Source organism: Monodon monoceros, unplaced genomic scaffold (genome assembly GCF_005190385.1).
Source record: "Monodon monoceros isolate NGI ecotype Baffin Bay Population unplaced genomic scaffold, NGI_Narwhal_1 Super_Scaffold_20, whole genome shotgun sequence".
NCBI lineage: Eukaryota > Metazoa > Chordata > Mammalia > Artiodactyla > Monodontidae > Monodon > Monodon monoceros.
In genome coordinates this window covers 51,655,478-51,680,600 of record NW_021703777.1, presented here as the reverse complement: position 1 = coordinate 51,680,600, position 25,123 = coordinate 51,655,478, and the positions used below count along the sequence as shown (strand labels likewise).

At 35.9% G+C, this 25,123-nt stretch overlaps 1 protein-coding gene across 2 annotated transcripts; it reads right to left on the bottom strand.

Annotated features, from left to right (window-relative positions):
• Window positions 1–2,028: 2,028 nt before the first annotated feature.
• GNRHR (gonadotropin releasing hormone receptor) lies at window positions 2,029–24,743 on the bottom strand. 2 transcript variants are annotated; one of them, XM_029235561.1, is made up of 3 exons: window positions 24,142–24,743; window positions 10,799–11,018; window positions 2,029–3,339 (listed from the first exon to the last, which is right to left on the bottom strand). In XM_029235561.1, the coding sequence occupies exons 1-3, from the start codon at window positions 24,661–24,663 to the stop codon at window positions 3,095–3,097; spliced, it is 987 nt and encodes a 328-aa protein (XP_029091394.1). In that variant the 5' UTR covers window positions 24,664–24,743; the 3' UTR covers window positions 2,029–3,094. The 2 variants fall into 2 exon arrangements, with proteins under 2 accessions (XP_029091394.1, XP_029091395.1); XM_029235562.1 differs by having other exon boundaries at window positions 3,312–3,339; window positions 10,799–10,890; window positions 24,142–24,663.
• Between the last annotated feature and the right edge of the window lie 380 nt (window positions 24,744–25,123).

Below are 25,123 nucleotides of genomic sequence, written 5' to 3'. Positions count from 1 at the left end.
TAAATTGAAGATTTAAATCAATTAATCTTAGAAATTAAATTGAACCTTATTCTATTTAGTCTCCTATGGACACAATTTATAGTAATTAGACAACAAGAATTGGTTTGACATTTGAAACTAGGCTAAAGGTAAAATAGATGAAATTCAAATGTATTTTAGCTGCTCATAAATATTATCTCTTTGTGACTACCAAGTAAGTTCTGAGATAGGGCACTTAAAATTTTTTTCTAACTCATTTACACTGATTTATGCTGCTGGGAAGATTATGTTTGTAGTACTCCAACATTTTTGGTTTGTTTGTTTTAAGATATGATATCTCTGTTTTATAGGCTGAAATTGAATTTGCACAATCTTTTAATTCATTGTTGTTTGTTCATGTCATGTATTACTAAATTGAATTTAGCAAGAGGAAATCCAGTTTTTAACCAGATTTATATGCCAAATAGAAGAGGAGATATCCAAGATAGAATCTTAATTATCTGATATATTGGATTAACTCTGCAGAACATATCCTTTTTTACAAGGAATCCTCATCTTTTATTATGACTGAAAATAGAGTAAATGACTATAATACCAAATATGAAATACTCTATGTTGAGTGATGTACCTTTAACTTAAAAGCCACATTTACCTTTTGCACTATTAATTTTGGTATAAATCCATATCCACATTATAATTTACAGACCACAATATTTATATAATATATTTATTTCTGCCAAGTTTTTCATTACATGTTGAGCCTTAAGAGAGTTTTTAAGGTTGAAAATGGTGAGTGATCAAATTGAATCAATCCAGTACAGTTTCAATATTAACATTATTATGAATATATATATATATATATATATATATATAAATGTATCAGGTGAATACATTCTGATACATTTTTATTGTAATAAACTTCTTTATGAATATACAGAATCAGTTGGGAATTCCTAACCTTTTTTGTGACATTGGCTCCTTTGGCAGTCTGGTATGGCCAAAAACCCTTCTCAGGATAATGTTTTTAAATGCATAAAATAATACAAATAGGAATAAAAGTAAAGCAGTTGCATTGTAATACAGTTTTGTGCATGGTCCACAGTTTAAAAACACCTGCATCAAGATTTTGAATAGCCCTTTAGTTAATGTATTAAAAAATGCCTAAGAGTGTATCTAAGTAGAACAGTTTCTTGAATGTGTAAAAGCCAAACTGACATATGTTCAATAAACACATATCTAACAAAGCCCTTAGATTGTATCTTGTATATTTTTGCCTTTAAATCCATATGTAAGAATTGTTATCAGTTTGGGAATAAGAATACGTATGATAAAGAGATGGTAGAGAAGAATGGTTTTGTTGTGACTTATCTATATTCCTGTGTCATCTAGTGAACTTTAAATTCTTGGTATCAGTATACACACCTTTAAAGTTAACTTTGAGCATTTTAGCACATTACAAATTTGAGTCCAGCCCAATTCAACTGTAGAGTTGGGGCATTGATTGGCTAATTAAAGGTATGAGTTTAGTAAAAAGACGATATGAATGAAAGAGTAGAAGGAAGGAGTTCAATAGTGACAGAAATAGGACCAATGGAGACAGAATTGGAAAATAACCTAGAATGTGGAAAAATAACTACTACACACTACAACACTAAAAGTATGAGAAGAGAAAAATAAGGAAAGGAAAGACCTACCATTAGTTTAATTAGTAGTTTACTTAACCACAGTTCCACAAGGCCTGGAATGTGTGGAAATGACATTTCATCTTTTGTGTGGCACTACATACCTCATGTGAATATAATAATATTTTACCTATTTCTTTTAAAAAATAAGTTAAAGAGTGGGTGAATTTCTTTTAATTCCCTTATACAGTTTTCTTATTTAATGGATATTATAGAACCCTTTCATCCTATCCCCTTTTTCATGGAATGGGTGGAAACAGGCCTAAATTACAAGAGGTATTGTGCTGACATATTTTGGAAACCATACCACTCAATGTGAACATCAGCAGGTATTAGTTATACATTTACAGAGAGTTTTTCTTTTCCCTTTTCTAATACCTTTCTGTCTCCTTTGACCTATATATAGTGAAACTGAGGTTTTCAGAGTTAATTTTACATATCAAATAACTTTTTGCTTGTGCATTTGCTTGATTTCTTTTTTTTTTTTTAGTGATTTGTGGATTATGGATTTAGAAAGATCAGAAGATAGAAGAAAATCCCTGATATTAAAAGAGAAGTTATGTTATTTATAAAACATAATCAGTATATATCTTTTCATGATTGTATTTTAAAACATTGTTATTATTACTACACTTAATTACCACAAACTCCATAGACTACACAGCCCAAGAGGAATGTTCTAACCCCCTGTCCAAATCTGAGCCCCTCTGAAACTCCCTTTTATATGGAAGCACTTCACAACCTGTACCAAGTGAAGAATGGGATGAAAGAGAACTATTTATAAATCTTGTCAGGTTGGAGCAGTGGACGGTGGGTTGGTTGCTGAATACTCCAAACATCAGAATGCTTTTGAAGCCAAGGAAAAAATTTGATTCATTGCATTTTGTTTTTTTAAACCATAGAAGGGAAAACTGATCACATGGGCAGGGGAAATACTATCTCTGTGCTCTATGTATTTATTGTTTTAGCATAAGATTGTAATTGCTGCTAAGCCCCTTTGGAGAAAAACTCTCCAAGGCATGCTGAGGTTAGGGCTGTGTTTCTCAGCGTTACTTTTTGGCATCTGTTTGCCTTAGGCCATGGCTATTTTAAATATTTATATATTATTATACAAGAAGAAAGTGATTTAAAAACCCATATAATATGTTATAGAAGCTCAGAAAGTGAAGAGATGAAGAGATTAATTTAGAAGCTAATGGTTAAGAGGAAATATATAATTATTTTTCCTGAAAAAAATTTTCCTAGTAATTGAGTTTCTGACAATGTGATTTCCAAAGGAGTAAGTGTAATACCGTAATCTGAAACTCTGCTTTGTTTGTATGTAAATGTGCTGGAATATGCTTTGTGTTTATCATTCCCAAAAGGGGAAATCCATTACCTTGTCCTACATAGTTTATGTGTCTGTTTACGTGACTTCCTATGTAGTCTAACAATTACAGAGAGAAGTATCCATATATAAGTGGATCAAAGCATGGATTTAAAAAAGCAAAGAGAAAGAAGAAGTGATTTACTGGATCTGACACCCTGTTTACCATTTCAGGATCAAACCAATACCAAATTCCAAGGACATAGTAGGGAGTCCAGCAGACAGTAAATGAAGTGGCAAATGCAACCGTCATCTTTAGGGTCCTCAGTCGAGCTTGTGGTATATTATTCTTGGATTGATTCAGTTGTAGTTCTTTTAGATAGAGAAAAGAGTAGGTGTTTAACAACCAGTTTTATTACAAAACCAAAATAGACAAAAAGGAAGACAGAATCATAATTCAACCTGATGAATATAATGGAAGCAAATTTCTAATATTTTTAATAATGACAATTTGTTTGAAAAGCTTGTTTATATTTCAAGTTTTCCACTATGTTACATAATAAATAGAAAATATTAAAGATAGTAGTGCTCTTAAAATAAATTTTCCATCAAACTAATATGGATTTGAAATAAGGGGCTACTCAAATTCTTAAAATATAAATTTAAGACAGCAGACTGAGGTTAAGCTGAGTTGAATTCCCTACCTTTTGGTTGTCATGCCAACATAACCATGTTTACTTTATAAATTTATAAATTCCCCCTCTTTCCCAACTGGCCACATAGGAGGTGCCATTGCCATTGTGGGAGGCAATGTAAGCTTGGCACATGGAAGAAACACATGCATTGGAACTGGTGTCAGAATCCTAGTTGGCATTAAGGATATTGAAGGACGAGGACAAGGTGGTGGAGTAGAAGAACGTGAGCTCACCTCTTCTTACAGAAACACCAAAATCACAACTAACTGCTGAACAAAACATGCTGGGACCTACCCCCAAAGATACCCTACATCCAAAGACAAAGAAGAAGACTCAATGAGATGGTAGGAGGGGCTCAGTCGTGATAAAAACAAATCCCATATATGCTGGGTTGGCAGCCCACAAATTGGAAAGTAATTATACCACAGAAGTTCTCCCAAAGGAGTGAAAGTTTTGAGCCCCATGTATGGCTCCCCAGACTGGGGGTCAGGCAATGGAAAGAGGACCTCCCGGAAATTGAGACTGTGATTAAAAATCTTCTACCAAACAAAGGCCCAGGACCAGATGGCTTCACAGGAGAATTCGATAAACATTTAGAGAAGAGCTAACACCTATCCTTCTCAAACTCTTCCAAAATATAGCAGAGGGAGGAACACTCCCAAACTCATTCTACAAGGCCACCATCACCCTGATACCACAACCAGACGAAGATGTCACAAAGAAGGAAAACTACAGGCCAATATCCCTGATGAACATAGAGCAAAAATCCTTAACAAAACACTAGCAAACAGAATCCAACAGCAAATTATAAGGATCATACACCATGATCAAGTGGGGTTTATCCCAGGAATTGAAGGATTCTTCAATATATGCAAATCAATCAATGTGATACACCATATTAACAAATTGAAAGAGGAAAACCATATGATCATCTCAGTAGATGCAGTAAAAGCTTTTGACAAAATTCAACACCCATTTATGATAAAAGCCCTCCAGAAAGTAGGCATCGAGGGTACTTACCTCAACATAATAAAGGCCATATATGAAAAACCCACAGCCAACATCTTTCTCAATATTGAAAAACTGAAACCATTTCCTCCAAAATCAGGAACAAAACAAGGTTTTCCACTCTCACCACTATTATTCAACATAGTTTTGGAAGTTTTAGCCACAGCAATCAGAGAAGAAAAAGAAATAAAAGTAATCCAAATCAGAAAAGAACAAGTAAAGGTGTAACTGTTTGCAGATGGCATGATACTTTACATAGAGAATCCTAAAGATGCTACCAGAAAACTACTAGAGCTAATCAATGAACTTGGTAAAGTAGCAGGATACAAAATTAATGCACAGAAGTATCTTGCATTCCTATACTTTAATGATGAAAAATGTGAAAGAGAAATTAAGGAAACACTTCTCTTTACCATTGCAACAAAAATAATAAAATACCCAGGAATAAGCCTACCTAAGGAGACAGAAGACCTGTATGCAGAAAACTATAAGACACTGATGAAAGAAATTACAGATGATACAAACAGATGGAGAGATATACCATGTTCCTGGATTGGAAGAATCAATATTGTGAAAATGACTATACCACACAAAGCAATCTACAGATTCAATGCCATCCCTATGAAACTACCAATGGCATTTTTCACAGAACGAGAACAAAAAGTTTCACAATGTGTATGGAGACACAAAAGACCCTGAATAGCCAAAGAAGTCTTGAAGGAAAAAAGCGGAGGTGGAGGAATCAGACTTCCTGACTTCAGACTTTACTACAAAGCTACAGTAATCAAGACAATATGGTACTGGCACAGAAACAGAAATATAGATCAATGGAAAAGGATAGAAAGCCCAGAGATAAACCCATGCACCTATGGTCAACTAATCTATGACAAAGGAGGCAAGGATATACAATGGAGAAGAGACAGTCTCTTCAATAAGTGATGCTGGGAGATCTGGACAGTTACATGTAAAAGAATGACATTAGAACACTCCCTAACACCATACAGAAAAATAAATTCAAAATGGATTAGAGATCTAAATGTAAGACCTGACACTATAAAACTCTTGGAGGAAAACATAGGAAGAACACTCTTTGACATAAACCACAGCAAGATCTTTTTGGATCCACCTCCTAGAGTAATGGAAGTAAAAGCAAAAATAAACAAATGAGACCTAATGAAACTTAAAAGCTTTTGCCCAGCAAAGGAAACCATAAACAATAAGAAAACACAACCCTCAGAATTGGAGAAAATATTTACAAATGAAGCAACTGACAAAGGATTAATCTCCAAAATTTATAAGCAGCTCATGCAGCTCAATATCAATGAAACAAATAACCCAATCCAAAAATGGGCAGAAGACCTAAATAGACATTTCTTCAAAGAAGATATACGGATTGCCAACAAACACATGAAAGGATGCTCAACATCACCAATCATTAGAGAAATGCAACTCAAAGCTACAATGAGGTATCACCTCACAGCAGTCAGAATGGCCATCATCAAAAAATCTACAAACAATAAATGCTGGAGAGGGTGTGGAGAAAAGGGAAACCTCTTGCATTGTTGGTGGGAATGTAAATTGATACAGCCACTAAGTAGAACACTGTGGAGGTTCCTTAAAAAACTAAAAATAGAACTACCATGTGACCCAGCAATCCCACTACTGGGCATATACCCTTAGAAAACTATAATTCAAAAAGAGTCATGTACCACAATGTTCATTACAGCTCTATTTACAATAGCCAGGACATGGAAGCAACCTAAGAGTCCATCAACAGATGAATGGATAAAGAAGATGTGGCACATATATACAATGGAATATTACTCAGCCATAAGGAGAAATGAAATCGAGTTTTTGTAGTGAGGTGGATGGACCTAGAGTCTGTCATACAGAGTGACGTAAGTCAGAAAGAGAAAAACAAATACTGTATGCTAACACATATATATGGAATCTAAGAAAAAAAATGATTCTGATGAACCTAAGCGTAGGACAGGAATAAAGATGAAGATGTAGAGAATGGACTTGAGGACATGGGGTATGGGAAGGGTAAGCTGGGACGAAGTGAGAGAGTGGCATGGACATATATATGCTACCAAATGTAAAATAGATAGCTAGTGGGAAGCAGCCGTATAGCACAGGGATATCTGCTCGGTGCTTTGTGACCACCTAGAGTGGTGGGATAGGGAGTGTGGGAGGGAGACGCAAGAGGGAGGAAATATGGGGAGACATGTATATGTATAACTGATTCACTTTGTTATACAGCAGAAACTAACACAGCAATGTAAAGCAATTATACTCTAATAAACATGTTAAAAAATTAATACACGGAAATCTGTTGAATTTCTATAAACTAACAATGAAATTTCAGAAAGAGAAATTAAAGAAAGAATCCCACTTACCGTAGCATAAAAAAGAATAAAATACCTAGGAATAAACCTACCTAAAGAGGCAAAAAAACTGTACTCTGAAAACTTAGACACTGCTGAAACGAATCAAAGATGACACAAACAGATGGACAGATATACTGTGTTCTTGGACTGGAAGAATCAGTATAGTCAAAATGACTCTACTACCCAAGGCAATCTACAGATTCAGTGCAATCCCTATCAATGTACCAATGGCATTTTTCACAGAACTAGAACAAAAAATTTTAAAATTTGTATGGAAAACAAAAATACCCTGAATAACCAAAGCAATCTTGAGAAAGAAAAACAGAGCTGGAGGAATCAGGCTCCCTGACTTCAGAGTATTCTACAAAGGTACAGTAATCAAAACCTGGTATGGGAACAAAAACAGACATATAGATCAATGGAACAGGATAGAAAGGCCAAAAATAAACCCACACACCTTTGGTCAGTTAATCTATGACAAAGGAGGCAAGAGTATACAGTGGAGAAAAGTTAGTCTCTTCAATAAGTGGTGCTGGGAAAATTGGACAGCCACATGTAAAAGAATGAACTCAGAACATTCTTTAACACTATACACAAAAATAAACTCAAAATGGATTACATACCTAAATGTAAGGCCAGATACTTTAAAACTCCTAGAGGAAAACATAGGCAGAACACTCTTTTATGTAAATCACAGCAATATCTTTTTCAGTCCATCTCCTAGAGTAATGTAAATAAAAACAAAATAACCAAATGGGACCTAAATAACTCAAAGGCTTTTGCACAGCAAAGGAAACCATAAACAAAATGAAAAGACAACCCTCAGAATGGGAGAAAATTTTTGCAAATGATGCAACCAACAAGGGATTAATCTCTAAAATTTACAAGCAGCTCATGTGGCTCAACATCAAAAAAACAAATGACCCCTCACAAACTGGTCAGAATACCTAAATAAACATTTCTCCAAAGAAGACATACAGATAGCCATGAGGCACATGAAAAGATGCTCAACATGGCTAATTATTAGAGAAATGCAAATCAGAACTACAATGAAATATCACCTTACACCAGTCAGAATGGCCATCATCAAACAGTCTACAAATAATAAATGCTGGAGAGGGTGTGGAGAAAAGGGAACCCTCTTGCACTGCTGGTGGGAATGTAAATTGATACAGCCACTATGGAGAAGAGTATGGAGGTTCCTTAGAAAACTAAAAATAGAACTACCATATGATCCAGTAATCCCACTCCTGGGCATATATCCAGAGAAAAACATGGTTCAAAAGGATACATGCACCCCAATATTCATTGCAGTGCTGTTTACAATAGCCAAGACATGGAAGCTACCTAAATGTCCATCGACAGATGAATGGATAAAGAAGATGTGGTACATATGTACAATGGAATATTAGCCATTAAAAAAATAAAATAATGCCATTTGCAGCAACATGGATGGACCTGGAGATTATCATACTAAGTGAAGTAAGTCAGACAGAGAAAGACAAATATCATATGATATTGCTTATATGTGGATTCTAAAAAAACCTGAAACAATTGAAGTTATTTACAAAATAGAAACAGACTCACAAACTTAGAGAACAACCTTATGGTTATCATAGTGGAAGGGTAGGGGGAAGGGATAGACTGGGAGTTTGGGATTGACATGTACACACTGCTATATTTAAAATAGATATTCCCTAACACCATACACAAAAATAAATTCAAAATGGATTAAAGACCTAAATGTGAGTGGACAATATAAACCTCTTAGAGGAAAATTAGGAAGAACACTCTTTGACATAAATTACAGCAAGATCTTTTTTGGCCCACCTCCTAGAGTAGTGAAAATAAAAACAAACATATACAAATGGGACCTAATGAAACTTAAAAGCTTTTGCCCAGCAAAGGAAACAATAGACAAGACCAAAAGACAACCCTCAGAATGGGAGAGAATATTTGCAAACGAAGCAACTGACAAGGGATTAATCTCCAAAATATACAAACAGCTCATGCAGCTCAATATCAGAAAACGAACAACCCAATCAAAAAATGAGAGGAAGACCCAAACAGACATTTCTCCAAAGAAGACATACAGATGACCAAGAGGCACATGAAAAAGATGCTCAATATCACTAATTATTAGAGAAATGCTAATCAAAACTACAGTGAGGTATCATCTCACATTGGTCAGAATTGCCATCATCAAAAAAATCTACAAACAATAAGTGCTGGAGAGGGCGTGAAGAAAAGGGAACCCCCTTGCGCTATTGGTGGGAATGTAAATTGATAGAGCCACTATGGAGAACAGTGGAGGTTCCTTAAAAACTAAAAATAGAAGTACCATGTGACCCAGCAATCCCACTACTGGGCATATACCCTGAGAAAGCCATAATTTAAAAAGACACAAGCACCCCAATGTTTATTGCAGCACTATTTATAATAGCCAGGACTTGAAAGCAGCCTAAATGTCCATTGACAGATGAATGGATAAAGAAGATGTAGTATATATATATATACAATGGAATATTACTCAGCCATAAAAAGGAATGAAATTGGATCATTTGCAGAGACATGGATGGACCTAGAGACTGTCATACAGAGTAAAGTAAGTCAGAAAAAGAAAAACAAATATTGTATATTAATGCATATATGTGGAATCTAGAAAGATGGTGCAGATGAACCTATTTGCAAGGCAGAAATAGAGACCCAGCTGTACAGAAGAAATGTATGGACACCAAGGTGAAATGAATTGGGAGACTGGGATTGACATATGTACACTAATATGTATAAAGTAGATAACTAATGAGAACCTGCTGTGTAGCACAGGGAACTCTACTCAATGCTCTGTGTTATCCTAAATGGGAAGGAAATCCAAAAAAGAGAGGATATATGTATACATATTGCTAATTCACTTCACTGTACCGCAGAAATTAACACAACATTGTAAAGCAACTATACCCCAATTAAAAACAAACAAGATAGATAACCAACAAGGACCTGCTATATAGCACAGGGAACTGTGCTCAATACTCTGTAATAACCTAAATGGGAAAAGAATTTGAAAAAGAATAGATACATGTATATGTATAACTGAATCACTTTGCTGTACATCTGAAACTAACACAGCATTGTTAATCAACTATACTACAATATAAAATTTTAAAAATTCATAAATTTTAGTATTTGAGAATGCACCAGATTCTTAAAGCAAAAAGGCACAACTGCATCTGTGAAGTTAAAGGTGAAATAGTCAATTACACGTTCAAGTTCGCATACTCAACACACAAATGTGCATAGTGTGTGGATACATTTTGTGGGTACAGGAGATTTGAATGTGATACAGAAAAGCTTAACTTTAACAAGTCTATTGGCTACCATTTAACGAGTTGTACTTCGCTACATTCTAGACATTAGGTGTTTGATAGAGCTTTGTGATGGACCAGCAGGAACAAGTTGCCAATGCTTCTATCGGGTAATTGGAGTAACTGTCCTTTCATTTTTAATTTCATGCTGCAAATTTATAATATTGGGAGTATTAAATTACCTCATATCTAAATTGGGGATAATAAAAGTATTGCCTCATGGGTTGATTCTGAATATTAAAAGAGTTAATTAATATACGTAAACTGCTTAGAACAGTATCTAGCGCATCGTAAGTGCCACTCTGCTTCTGTGCTTTGAGTATTGCTGTTAAAAGCTGTCTACCCCCAATTAACACCAAATCTAAGGAATACATACTGTGGGGATCCTGATGAAGGACGCTTGTCAGGGTGAAGATGATTTTTGCATTGCAGATCAACATGATGAGAAGAGGGATGATGAAGAGGCAGGTGAAGGTGAAAAAGTTATAAAAGGCTTGATGCCACCATTGTGGAAAACTGCAGTGTGTTACACATTGAGAGAAACCTTCTGTCTGTCCAGAGTCATCTTCTAAATGGATCATCCTGAAGATGTATAACTGTATAAGAAAATTTTTTAAAAAGTGATGTTGCTTATTTTCAAACAGTATTTGCAAGTTTTCTTGAAAGTTTTCTCTTCTGTATTCTGCTAACGTTCTAACATGTTGTTGCCCAAAGCAACTGCTAAGTATCTTGATATTCTTTTGGCATTTCTACAAAAAGTTATAAGTGGATTTTTACTTAAAATATGTTTGGGTAATGTGAATGGATCTGTAGGATTTTGGATTTCTTTTGCAATTATTTCAACCTTGCAGCACAATCATCAACCAAAGATTTAAACCTTGTTTGTATTTCAATTTCAGATGCTATTATGCTGAGTAAACTTTTTGCGAGTGATTTTGCAAGTGATTTTATTGTTATATCCTCAGCACATAAAACTGTGTCTGGTATTTAGAATATACCCTCAAAATACAAATTTAGATTTTATTTTTGAGACAAAATCTCATTAAAATGGTCATAAAACGTGAACAGACAGTTCACAGAAAAGATATAACAGTGGCCCTTAATCATATGAAAAGACGTTCAACCTCACTTATGAGAGCAGTGCCAACCAATTAAGGCTACAATGATATGCCATCTTCTACTATCAAGATTGGCAAAATTAAAAAAAAAATAGTAGCACACTTTCATGGTAAGGCTGTAGGGAAACAGGGACTAATACATTGCTAATGGGAATGCAAATTGGTACAACCATTAAGGAGGGGAATTTGGCAATAACTAGCATAACTACATATGCATTTACCTTTGACTCAGCAATCTGACATTCAGGAATTTACCCTGAAGATACACCCCTACTTCCATTATATGAAAATACATATGCACAAGATTAACCATTGATGCATTGCTTATAACTGAAAAACATTGAAAATAATCTAAATAACAATTCATTGAATAGTAACTGAATAAACTACAGTTGGCCACACAATGGGGTGCTGTACAATTGTAAAAAAAGAGTAAGGGTAATTTATGTGTGTGTGTGTGTGTGCGCGCGCGCGCGTGTGTACACATAAATACATTTATTCCAGCTCTGCCTGTGGAGAGAGCCTAGGAATAATGACGTCTGAGTAGCAATGAGCACACCCAGCACTCCAGCACCCAGATCTTGTTTTCTAAGTATCATTCTCTATCAGAAGGAACCAGACCTAACTGGAGAAATGGGTGATCTCAAGGCTGGGGAAAGCAAAATACAATATGTCCTTGGAACAGCTGTTGTGCTGCAAAGTCAGGAAATGCCCAGAGAATGATGGAGCATGTGAAAAATGTTCAGGCACCAGCTTGAAAGAGCTTCAGTTGGCCAAATCTGGGATAGTTTAAGCATGAAAACAAACAAACACTGATAGAAAACAATGATAAACTATAGAATAAAGAAAGAAACCATGACTCCATGTTGATATAAATTACAAACCAACAACGACAAATAAATGGGGAGAGGGAAAAGCTCTTTACTGTAGAAAGTCAATTAATAAATGTAAAAGGTATAGTGAAGTAGTGATTACCATTTTGTAATCACTATAATAATAATTGATTCAGGCAAGAATCACCAATGGATGGTAAAAATATGGGTGTAAGTTTGAGGAGAGTAGTTTATTTATATCATCTCAAAGTATCTACCTGCAGGATATATGTCATTATAACGTTATTATAAAATAATAACTTTACTAGTCGAGAAATAACCAAATAATTAACATTGCCAATAATGGGACCAATCGACAGCTTCTGCTTCCTTCTAGAATATGCTGCGAAGAAAGTGTCACCTCTTAGGTATTTTTTGCTAAAAGTTTGTGGATGAAGAATGTCACCTACCATATCAGTAAACAAAGAATGTTGTGGCCATCAAGCCATAGCCCCTGCAGCCACCCCCGACTGTGCACGCTGAGGGCATTCAGGATGGAAAAAGGCAGGATACTGGCTCTAGATAGTTAAGGTGCATTTCAAAGGGATGATTTCAATAAGTCTGGACTCTTGCACCTTCCCATACTTAGAAAAGCACTAAATTCATTAACTTGAGATATATCATTTTTCTTTAATTAACAATAATCTTTTGATGTTCCGACTACCTGGTTTTTGTTGCAAAACAACCTATACATCCTGGCTCCTCCCTTGCTTCTTGGGAATAGTCCCTCAGAGTTATCTGAGAGGCTGTCTTCTGGGCTTACGTCCTCAGAAAATCTACTGAATAAAACATAATTCTTAACTTTTAGGCTGTACATTTTTTTTCAGTCGACAAGTGCATAACCTGAATCTACCCACGAGCAAACATCAGACAAACTCAAATTGAGGGGCATTCTACAAAATAATTGGCCTGCACTCTTCAAAAATGTTAGCATCATGAAATTCAAAGGAAGACCAAGGAATGGTTCCAGTTTAAAGGAGACTAAAAAGACATGGCAACTGAATCCCTCGCATAATCTTGGATTTTCTTTTGCTAAAAGGGATATTATTGAGACAGCGAGTGAGATATGGATAAGGTATATAGATAAAAAATAGCACTGTATTAGTGATAATTTCCTGATTTTGATAATTAGTACTGTGGTTATGTGCTAGAAAAAACACAATGAAGTATTGAAAGGGACGTCATGTCTGAACTTACTTTTAAACAATCCAGAAAAAAATGTAAACAAGAGAGAGAATAAGGCAAATAAACAAATGTAGTAAAATGTTAATATTTGGGGAATCCAAGGGAAAGGTATCCTAGAAATCTTTGTATGATTCTTGCAACCTTTCTCTAAATGTGAAATTATGTTAAAAAAAGAACAAGTTGAGTTAACTATTAAGGAAACGTTGCAAGTGGTTTTCAAAAACAAGTTCTAGTGGACATTTATTTATCCTTTCCCCATCCGTCAAGCACATTTCTGACTTCGTCATTTCCAAGATTTTCTACTGAAAAACTTCGTTTTCCCATGAAACATTAAAATGAAAAGAGTGCCCAAGCACTTAAAAACTGATAGCAAGTTAATTCAAGCAAAAATGTTACAGGATTTTTTAAGCAAATGAGGGAGAGTATACCTTTTCATTAGTTTTGATTAAATTAGTAAATTTAAATTACATTTAATTAACTTAATAGGCCCAGAATTTCTTTGCTTTTGGGGAGGGCTGGAGTGGGAGTAGATTATGCCTTAAAAAAAATACTGTTTTTCCTCTTTGCTTGTAGAGTAGAAAAATTTTACTAAATGTAAAATATAATAAAATATATACAAATGTAATAAAATGTAAGTAAGTATAATACAAAATATAAACCTATTTCTTTTATTTGTAGTTAAAATGTTGATTTTCAGTTTCAGATCTTTTCAGCGTCTAGGGCAAAAAAGAATTTAAAAATCAATCCACTAGAGGACGCCAAAGATCATATTATCTACCTTAAGTCGAAACGACATACATTCAGCTAATTCTATTTTATGATCCAGACCAACTTTTTCCACATTACAAAGTGACCCTTTCAGTTTTTCCATACTTCTTTGCAAACTGACCTTATTTAAAGTTCAGTTTGAATTTGACTCAACAGGTGTTGTGAGTTGAAATCCTTGGAAGAGTTCCTTCGCATAGAATCCAAGAGTCCTATATTTCTTAAAAATCTTTTTCTCTCTACCTCTCCAATCAGCCTTGGAACCAGATGACCTGAATTTGATTTTCTGCTCTGCACTGGGTCACATTTTCACTTTAATATTTCACGTTTTTAAGTTATAACGATGAAGCTTTCAACAAAATTGACTTTATAGTACTATGATTTGAATTTGGTTGTCATCTTTATTTATGTAACAAATGCTAGTTTTTAAAGCAACTCCTTGGTCAAAAAACTATACTAGGCACACTCTGTTGTAAAAGTTGACCTACATATATCCTGCCATCAGGGAATTAAATTTTTGGTAGGGGAGATATAGCATGTATGTGACATCTGTAATACAAGATAGACTGTGATAAGTTCCAAAGGAGAGGTATAGTGTTATGAAAATTCAGAATCTTACTTGTCCATAAATTAATTTGTTTTAGGCTTGGTTCTGTTTATTTTCAGCTCCAAGGCCATGTTCATTTGAATGATTAATATAAGGTTCCACTTTACTTCCTGTGGTTCTTTTGTCCTTGGATCATATTTTAAAAATTTCTTTATGTTTCTTTACTCTCATGCCTGGCCCCAGTTTTCATCAGTGCTTGCTTTATTTTGCCCTCAACAATAGCAATCTGTTTTCCATATTTACAGTCCTTGCAGATGCTATTCCTCATAACATATTATTTTTAACCTTCACCTTACCCACGCTAGTGACAACATGACCTAATCTTTTCCAAAGGTGATTAACTTTAGATGATGTGCTTCAGGTTCCTCTCATCTATAAAAGGGAGATATTAATAGTATCTGCCTCTAGGAGCTGTCATGACAATAACAAGTGAATACTTGCACTTAGAGTAGTGCCTGGCACACAACACTATGTAAATTATAATCATTATTAAAATAAAAATTGAGAGGCACACAACTTATAAATATGTATCTCATATATATGATATATATGTGTGTGTGTGTGTGTGTCTGTGTTTTCTGGCCGTGCCATGGGGCATGTGAGATCTTAGTTCCCTGATCAGAGATTGAACCTGTGCCCCCTGCATTGGGAGCACAGAGTCTTTAACTGTTGAACTGCCAGGGAAGACCCTCTGATATCTCTCTCTCTCTTCTTTTTTTAATAATTTGTAAGTCTTTTTTTTAAATTAATTAATTTTTGTCTGCTTTGGGTTTTCGTTGCTGCGCACAGGCTTTTCTCTAGCTGTGGCAAGCGGGGGCTACTCTTTGTTGTGGTGCGCGGGCTTCTCATTGCGGTGGCTTCTCTTGTTGCAGAGCATGGGCTCTAGGTGCACTGGCTTCAGTAGTTGTGGCACATAGGCTTAGTTGCTCCATGGCATGTAGGATCTTCCTGGACCAGGGATCAAACCTTGTCCCCTGCATCGACAGGCAGATTCTTAACCACTGCACCACCAGGGAAGTCCGTCCCTCTGATATCTCTTAACTATCTATTCTCACCTTAAGATTTTCCTGTCTTTTTCTTCTTCAGCCTCCTACAGGAAGAAAGAAAATAGACAATATTGTATAGTGCGATATATTGTAGTCATTAAAAACTCTGGGTATAGAGCTAACTGGATGTACTGACATCTCCACTTACTAGATGGTAACCTTGGCCATGTTACATCGCATTCATAATCTTAGTTTGTTCATGAATAAAATAAAGATAATAATTGTATCTAATTTATACGGTTATTGGGAGCCTTACATGAAGTAACGAACACAGAAGGGAGTTCCCTGGTGGCCTAGTGGTTAGGATTCTGGGCTTTTACTGCTGCGGCCTGGATGCAATCCCTGCTCGGGGAGCTGAGACCCCTCAAGTCGTGCAGCATGGTTGAAAAAAACAAAACAAGACAAAACAAAAACACAATACAGAAGAGGGACTTTCCTGGTGGTCCAGTGGTTAAGACTCTGCACTCCCAATGCAAGGAGCCCACGTTCAAACTAGATTCTGCATGCTGCAACTAAAAGATCCCTCATCCCGCATGCTGCAACTAGAGATCCCGCAGGCGGCAAAGAAGATCCCTCGTGCCTCAACTAAGACCTGGCACAGCTAAATAAATAAATAAATAAATATTTAAAAAACCCCACAGAAGCATTTAGCACAGTTCCTGGCACATATTTATGTACTGAATAACTATTATTTATCAAAATCATCATCATTATTGTTATTTTTGCTATTAGCATGCTATTACTATGTTCCAGTACTGTTTGGGGCATATTGTACACGTGTAACGAGTATTTATTGAATTTAAACTGCTTGTCAAGTTCAGAAGTGCATTCTAGCCCTGTAAATTCTGTGTGTAACAGGCAAGCCTCCACATTTATTCAGACCACATGTCTTCACACCAAAGAATAAAGGATTGCTCATATACAACAGACCCTCCAAATCTGTGGGTTCCACATCTGCAGATTCAACCAACTGCAGATGGAAAAATATTTGGAAAAAAAATTTCAGAAAGTTCCAGAAAGCAAAACTTGAATTTGCCAAGCTCCAGCAACTATTTACATAACACTTACATTGTATTTACAATTATTTACCTAGCATTTACACTGTATTAGGTATTATAAGTAATCTAGATTTAAAGTATATGGGAGGATGTGCGTAGGTTACATGCAAATACTATGCCACTTTATATAAGGGACTTGAGCATCTGGGAAATTTATTATCTGCAGCCACGGGGTGGGGTAGGGGGAGAGGGAGGATATCCACGAACCAATCCCCCAGGACACTGAGGGATGACCATATCTTCCCTGCAGGCCTGGGTTACCTATAGAATTAAAAAGCTGTCAACGTGTAATTCACCCTAGTAACACAGATAAACTAATGATGTGAACTCTATCTGCAAAAAATTTGCTGCTCTGGAGCTCTTGTGGTCTTAGGTGACTGTCATTGCAAACCTTATTATTTTAAATTAGATATGGACACATCTAATTCAGGAAATATTTTCTTCTTAACATGCACTTACTAGCCTAACCATAGCCGGTTTTAAATCCTTTCAGATTCTGTTTGTTGCCTTGCCTCCCCTCCACTCCTCTCCTCTCCCCTGCCCTTCCCTTCCCTTTCTTTTCCCTTCCTTTTCTTCCTCACCCTTCCTCTCTTTCTTCCTTTCTTATCCTGCTTTTACACACGATACTTCCAAGAGTGGAATCATTGTGCTCTGGCATATAGAGCTTTCAGAGTGAGTAGGACAGCTTGGTGACTAGGGAGTATATTGGCCAAATTTACTTATCAGTCAGAATAAATGTCATAATTTGAGAAATATGAAGTAATCTTTATATAAGCAATTTTCTTTGCTGTTTCTTAAATAATTATTTGATTTTCATACTCATATTTCCTTATTATTTTTTTCTCCTGACTTCAAAAACCCTGTTATGAAGGAAGTAATGAAGATAGGAAAAGAGGAAGGAATGAACATTGAGTGTTTAAGTATAGTCTTGTACTGGATGATTTTATATATCTTACTTGTTACAATTGAAAATTACAAAAGAATTGTAATTCTTTACAATTACCCTTTTAAACTTAGTTAACTAATTTACTCAGATAGCTGGTAAGAGACAGCATTGAGATCTGAAACCAGCTTTGTTTAAATCCAGTATCCATGCTATTTTGACTATCCCATTGCCTTTCAGACTTGCAATGGGATCTGAGGTCTTCAGAGACTATGACCAAGCAGAGGACTGGGGCTCCTTTATCCCTATTTGACCAGAGCAAGTCCACTTATATCTGTTTCATTTACTGAAGCTCCACATAGAATTCCGTTTTAAAAGAAAATTCCATTACTAGCAAAAAGTATGACATTTTGGCCACACTATGCTAAAACTTCTGAAAATATAGCCCCAAATCATCACAGAACACTGAGGTTATTAGGAGGTGGAAAAACAAGGTGGTCAGTTTGAAATTTGGTCATTCTGAGCTCTAGCAAAACATCATAAATTCTTAGATTCCTGGCAATGTGACAACTAGCTCGTTAGTTTATTTCTTCATTCAACTTAGGTATGAATTACTCAAGTGATAGAATATCAACATATGCACCAAAAGATGAAGATAAAAGTCATCATTTCAATGTAAATTGGCCACGACAGGATGCGCCTTTGTCCATGGGCTTCTTCGTGGAGCATGGTGAAGCGTGAGGTGTACTCACTGTGTATCCCATGGTCTGGAAATAAAAAGCCCTCCCTACCTCTTGTCTTCCCCATCAAATACACATAACATTAGTCACAGGGTTGAAACCTCTTTTATTCAGAGAGAGAGCAGAGAGCTATAATAAAAAGATAAACTGGACTTAGTGAAGAGACAGGAGTCCAACAGGCCAAGTGGCATTGGGCAAACAATCCCTTTAAACCAGTGCTTTTCAAACTGCAGGTTGTACCCATCAGTTGGTTGTAATCAGCATTAAAAAATGAAATGGAACAGAGTAGAATATTTATTTTATGAAAACTTTTCTCAGTTATAAGTGTGTGAGAGAGACAAAGTCTTTATGTAGTATGTATATCTTTCTGTTACTGTCAAAAAAGTTTGAAGGACATTGCTTTCCAAGGTTCTCTTTGTATGTTCTCTTATATGTGAAATGGAGACAATAACACAGCTTTTATGTACCTCACAGAGTCAATGTAAATACCAAATAAGATTCTGACTGTGCGGTTTTTCAGGAAACTTCAGCAAAGTGCTTTATAAATTTAAAGTGTTGCTGAAATCAAAAATGGGTCATTTGTTTTACAAAGTGAAAGAGTACTACCATTTTCTGTGGCCCACATTCACACAAATCTCTCAGGTAGAGTAATGTATTTGAGCTCAGGCTATTACATGAAATTCCTAAACAATTCGAAATTAATTTCATATTTTCTTTTCATTACATCAAGACAGATAAGTATTTGGCATTTTCTTTCTGTTATTGCTGTGATAGACTTAGATGAAAATAATTGAATTAATACATCAATTTTTTATTTATAGTCTCTGGGAGAGTCCTTTAAAAGAAAGTGAAATTGTGGGTTTGTGTTTGTTATTATCACAAATTGACTTATTTAGACTTTTGTTTAGACTTCCATTTGCATCAATATCCCAAATTACCAAATGCTTTCCAAATAGCTCTTTTACTAGCCTGCCTTCTCTCCCCCTTCAAACAAATAGACAGGCAGACAAACAAACAAATCCTTCTGTTCCCAACCTACCTGTCTATTTCCAATGGTTTTAAAACTCCTTGGCTAAAAATATTGGAACTTTATTTTACTTTGGTCTATTACTAACCCCCCTAAATCCAATTTGTTGCCAAGCTTTGTTTTTTTGGTTGAAAAGTCCCTCATAAATACTATCAACCTCCTCTAACACCATCCTAGCCTCCAACCTAATTACCTCATCACCAGATGACCTGAAGAGGCTTCTTTGCCTCTCTCCACTCTATTTGGTTTATATAATTTTCTCAAAACATTTTTGTTAAAAATCATTTTAATAATGTACAACATGATGGCTACAGTTAACACTGATGTATGATGTATAGAAAAGTTGTTGAGAGTAAATCCTAAGCATTCTCATCACAAGGAGAAAATTTTTTTTTCTTTTTACTGTATCAATATGAAATGATGGATGTTAGTGGAACCTATTGTGGTAATCATTTCACAATATATGTAAATCAAACTATCATGCTGTATCCCTTTAACTTGTACAGTGATGTATATCAATTATTTCTCAATAAAACTGGAAATAAGAAAAAAAAGCAAAAAAAAAAAATTTTACTCCTTGCACAGGACTCATGAAGGCTATATGGCTTCTGCATTATTTTCAGAATTTACCCTGGATATTGGTGTCTTCTGTTACATACATCCATTCCACCCCCAATGATTGATTCATTTATCCAAACTTTTTTTTTCTTTCTTTCTTTTTTTTGTAAAAGGTGAAAGGTCTACTTGATCTGGAGAGAAACGGGAGTATCCAAACATTTAAAATTTCTATTTTTGTTGGGTATCTCATTGTGTACTGTGAATATTAAGTTGAACATAACAGTCTTCACTGTTGTAAGAGCAAATACCATAGTGGAAAAGACAAACAAATACATAATCATAATGTTTTCTGACAAAGAAAGAATGTGCCATGAGGTCAAAGGAAAGACAGCAACCACCAAATCTAATTTCCTGCTACTCTCAACTCTCAATCTTTCACTTCAGCCAAACAAGTCTCCTATGAAAATTAATCACTTTTCAACCTTTGCTGAGAAATATATGTGATCCTTGGCTTACTTTTTCCATCCAAAAATCATTCATCTTTAAAAACTCAGTTCATCCTTCTTTTACCCTAAAGCCTTCCTTCACCATTTCAACTCTTGTTCATCTCTCTCTCTCTTCTTACACTTCTAGTACATTTAAAAACTTTTTGGTACATAGTTATAATCATTTTATGTAAGTTTTGTCTCTACAACTGAATGACACTTTCTGTGAGGGCTGTTTCTTTGTTTCATCAGTACCGGGCTCAGTGTTAGGAACCTAACTTGTGTTTATCTTTTCTAAGAAAACTGGACAATACACAGCACTCCTACTTTAAAGAAGTACAATGGAAAATTTCAGAACATAAGCCTTTGCTAAGCAACCTCATTTTAAGTGACATATTTGCTAAACTAATTCTTGTTTATGCAGTCACTGTGAGAATAATTGTAATATGCTTTTTTTCCAGGGGAGTGAAAGCATTTTGGTTTTTCCCATTTCTTCTTCAATAAAACACACACTGATGTACAAAAAAATGTTAAGTGAGGAATTGGCGGGAGAATTTAGATATCTAGCTTTCTAGTGCAAGAAAATGCACTAGGAAGAGAGAAAAAAAATTTTTTGAGGGTTACAAATATTCAGATTTTATTATAAATAAAATACTATTTTTTTAAACATAAAAGAATGCCAAGTGTTGCTTTTTATTTACTACCCTGGAGAGCAAGACTGTAGATTTTAAGGCAAACAGCTAAAGTGAAGGCACATGGAAAAGGGCCACAGTGGAATTAAAAGGGAAAATTTCAGGGAATAGCTATGTATGTTCCCTGTGACACCCAGCATTCTGCCGCAGCCACCTTGTCAATTTTATTAATAAAATACAGATAACTAGAACTATACAATAAAATAATGGCTATATTGCAGGAGTGTAATTAAGGTATCATCTTATAAATAACTTTTATTTTAAAAGTAAGATTCTGCTTATGTGTCCTGGCTATTGTAAATAGAGCTGCAATGAACATTGTGGTACATGACTCTTTTTGAATTATGGTTTTCTCAGGGTATATGCTCAGTAGTGGGATTGCTGGGTCACATGGTAGTTCTATTTTTAGTTTTTTAAGGAACCTCCATACTGTTCTCCATAGTGGCTGTATCAATTTACATTCCCACCAACAGTGCAAGAGGGTTCCCTTTTCTCCACACCCTCTCCAGCATTTATTGTTTTTGATGATGGCCATTCTGACCGGTGTGAGGTGATATCTCATTGTAGTTTTGATTTGCATTTCTCTAATGATTAGTGATGGTGAGCATTCTTTCATGTGTTTGTTGGCAATCTGTATATCTTCTTTGAAGAAATGTCTATTTAGGTCTTCTGCCCATTTTTTGGATTGGGTTGTTTGTTTTATTGATATTGAGCTGCATGAGCTGCTCATAAAGTTTGGGGATAAATCCTTTGTCAGTTGCTTCATTTGCAAATATTTTCTCCCATTCTGAGGGTTGTCTTTTCATCTTGTTTATGGTTTCCTTTGCTGTGCAAAAGCTTTTAAGTTTCATTAGGTCTCATTTGTTTATTTTTGTTTTTATTTCCATTTCTCTAGTATATATGGACATATATACACTACCAAATGTAAAATGGATAGCTAGTGGGAAGCAGCCTCATAGCACAGGGAGATCAGCTTGGTGCTTTGTGACCACCTAGAGGGGTGGGATAGGGAGGGTGGGAGGGAGGGAGATGCAAGAGGGAAGAGATATGGGGACATATGTATATGTATAACTGATTCACTTTGTTATAAAGCAGAAACTAACACACCATTGTAAAGTAATTATACTCCAAAAAAATAAAAATAAAATTCTGTTTAAAAATATACCACACAGATGGAAAAGGAGAAAAGAAACAACAACGAATCCCCAAAATTTCACTGTGGCCTAAGACTTAACTGGAGTGAACCTGACCCATAGGCTAGATGGAAAACTACCTTAACAGGCTATCTTCAGTCCTTTTCCTGCAACCTTGACCAAAACGTCTGTTAGGATGTGGCCACTTAACAAGAGGAACTAGCTAGGAAACACTGATGTGAACACTTGGCAAGAAAGAGCCACGCTTCCTGTTATAAAAGAGGCCTGAGAGGAGGAATGGAGTGGAAGCTTAGGAGAATGCCAGGTCAAAACACTGGTGAGTCAAATCTGGGATGCAAGGAGATGGAAAGGGGAAGAACTAGGTTAGACCACCTCTCCCTCTCTGCCTTTCCGCAGCACAATCCCTGATGCCCTACAAGTACTCAGTAATTATGCAGCCCCTCATCAAAATGATCCATCCAGCTCAAACAGTTGCCAGAAGGTTTTAATGTCTTGCACTATTTAGTGAGTCCTGTGTGACAGTTTTTGTTTGTTTTTTGTTTTTATGCCACCTGGCCATTTTAGAATGTCTAGATAAATTTCCATTTGTAGTGACAAGTTTTTGGAGAATCACAGTAAACTCTGACTTTACTTCTTGACACATCCTTGTACCCTGGGTTCACCATAGAGTACATTTACAAGCATAGAGACAACTTGTTCATCTGTTATTAAAGGATCTTTGTCCTTTTCAAGAATGTGTCCTTTTCTTTAGAGATCTGACTGTTGAAAAGGCAGATTCTGCAGGTCAGTCAATCAGGTTGCCTCTGACGAAGACAGTCTGGAGAGATATCTGCTTTCTATAGGAGAGGGCCTTGCCTGAACCAACAGTCTTATAGTTTTTCTAACAGCATGTCACAGTCTAGCCTACCTCCAGAAAAGCTCAGGTCGACCTCAGGGAAATGTTCAAATTTCCAAAAGTCTGAGATTTCCCACATTTCCTCTTTATTCAATCGCACATAGCTGCAAACTGCAGAGCAACATACTAATCAAGTATAGTTCTCTCTAAGCTGCAATGACAGAAGACTCAAGAAGCCCGAAATAAAACAAGGTATATGTACTTTCTACCTATGCAAATTTCATTGTTCCTAAAGATTCTCTCAATTTACCATGTCAACCTGAGTGAAAGGAAAAGTAGATGGAAGAATAGAATGGGGATGAGGTCAAATTTGAGAATAGCTACATTTTCAGGGAGCATTTACTAGGTACCAGAGATTATGATAGACACTTTAACACACTATTCATTTAATCATCACAAAAGGTGCATAAAGTAGGCATTACCTCCATTTTATAAATGAAGGAACTGAAACCCAGAGGGGTTAAGACATTCGCCCAAGGTAACAGAGCAGAGCCAGGATTAAATACCACACTCTGACTTCCAGAACCCAAGCTCTTAGAGATAATGCAATACTGCCTTTGACAAGACCTTCATTCAAGTTTATATAGGAAATCTGTGATCTCCATGTCCTAAAAAGTTTATGATACTGGTTTACCTGTGGTCCAGCAAAGATGCTACTGAGGAGCCAGGCCAAGCCAATCATGAGCTGTCCGAGCTTGTTGTTGCTTTTCACAGCTAGGGGCCTCGTGATGGCCAGGGAGCGGTCCAGGCTGATCACCACCATCACGAAGGCGGGGGCGTACATGGAGAAAAGCTTCAGATAGCTGAGGACTTTGCAGAGGAGTTCTCCAGCATACCATTGCACAGTGATGTTCCACATTCCGTCCAGTGGCATGACAATCAGAGTCTCCAACAGGTTGGCTAAGGTCAAATGTTTTAAAAGCACTTTCATTCTTGAGAGTTTTTTCCCTTTCTCTTTCCTTTGAGTCCACTTCTGAAGTTTCAACAAGAAAGAAGCATTGAAAGTTGTGGAGAGTAGAAAAAGGAAGAAAGTAACTGTCACTCGAATCTTTCCAGATAAGGTCAGTGTGGGGAGGTTGCCCTGTGTCAGCGGGATGCTGCTGTTGATTGCTGAGCAGTGATTTTGATTCTGTTCAGGAGAGGCACTGTTTGCCATCCTTCACGGCTGATATAGCTTCAAAACTTGTGTTTCTGGCACTTCTGATGTTTTAATTGTAATTGCACTCAAAGTCCTGTTTTATTTCAGCCTTCTTTAAAGAGAAACGTCACGGGTTTATATTTATGTCAAAATTTGTCCCTGAGATACTTTATATTTAAAGTGAAAGATCAAGGCGAACTTGTTTTGTGGGCTTATAATCCAACAGAGTGCTAAAGCGAGCAAACACTTTCTGAGGGCCAAATGTAACTGTAGTATCTCAGCAGATGGCCTGGTTTCCACAACATTTTTCTTAAGTGAAGAAGGACGTTTGAAACTTAATTTTATATTTAAAATTCACTTATGATAGTGTTCAAATAACTCTAATGAAGAGATTTTCTAAAAACTATTACATGTCAACAGATGCAAAATGAAAAAGAAGAAAAATACTAAAAAAAGAACTTGATCCAGTTAAACTTTG

What these genes read in the sequence shown, in the direction of transcription:
- GNRHR (XM_029235561.1), bottom strand. Translation starts at nt 24,663, where the DNA reads ATGGCAAACAGTGCCTCTCCTGAACAGAATCAAAATCACTGCTCAGCA. An exon ending in GCATCTTTGCTGGACCACAG is followed by an intron (nt 11,019 to 24,141) that starts GTAAACCAGTAT and finishes TTTCTTATACAG; the next exon opens with TTATACATCTTCAGGATGAT. An exon ending in CCTTCATCAGGATCCCCACA is followed by an intron (nt 3,340 to 10,798) that starts GTATGTATTCCT and finishes TCTATCTAAAAG; the next exon opens with AACTACAACTGAATCAATCC.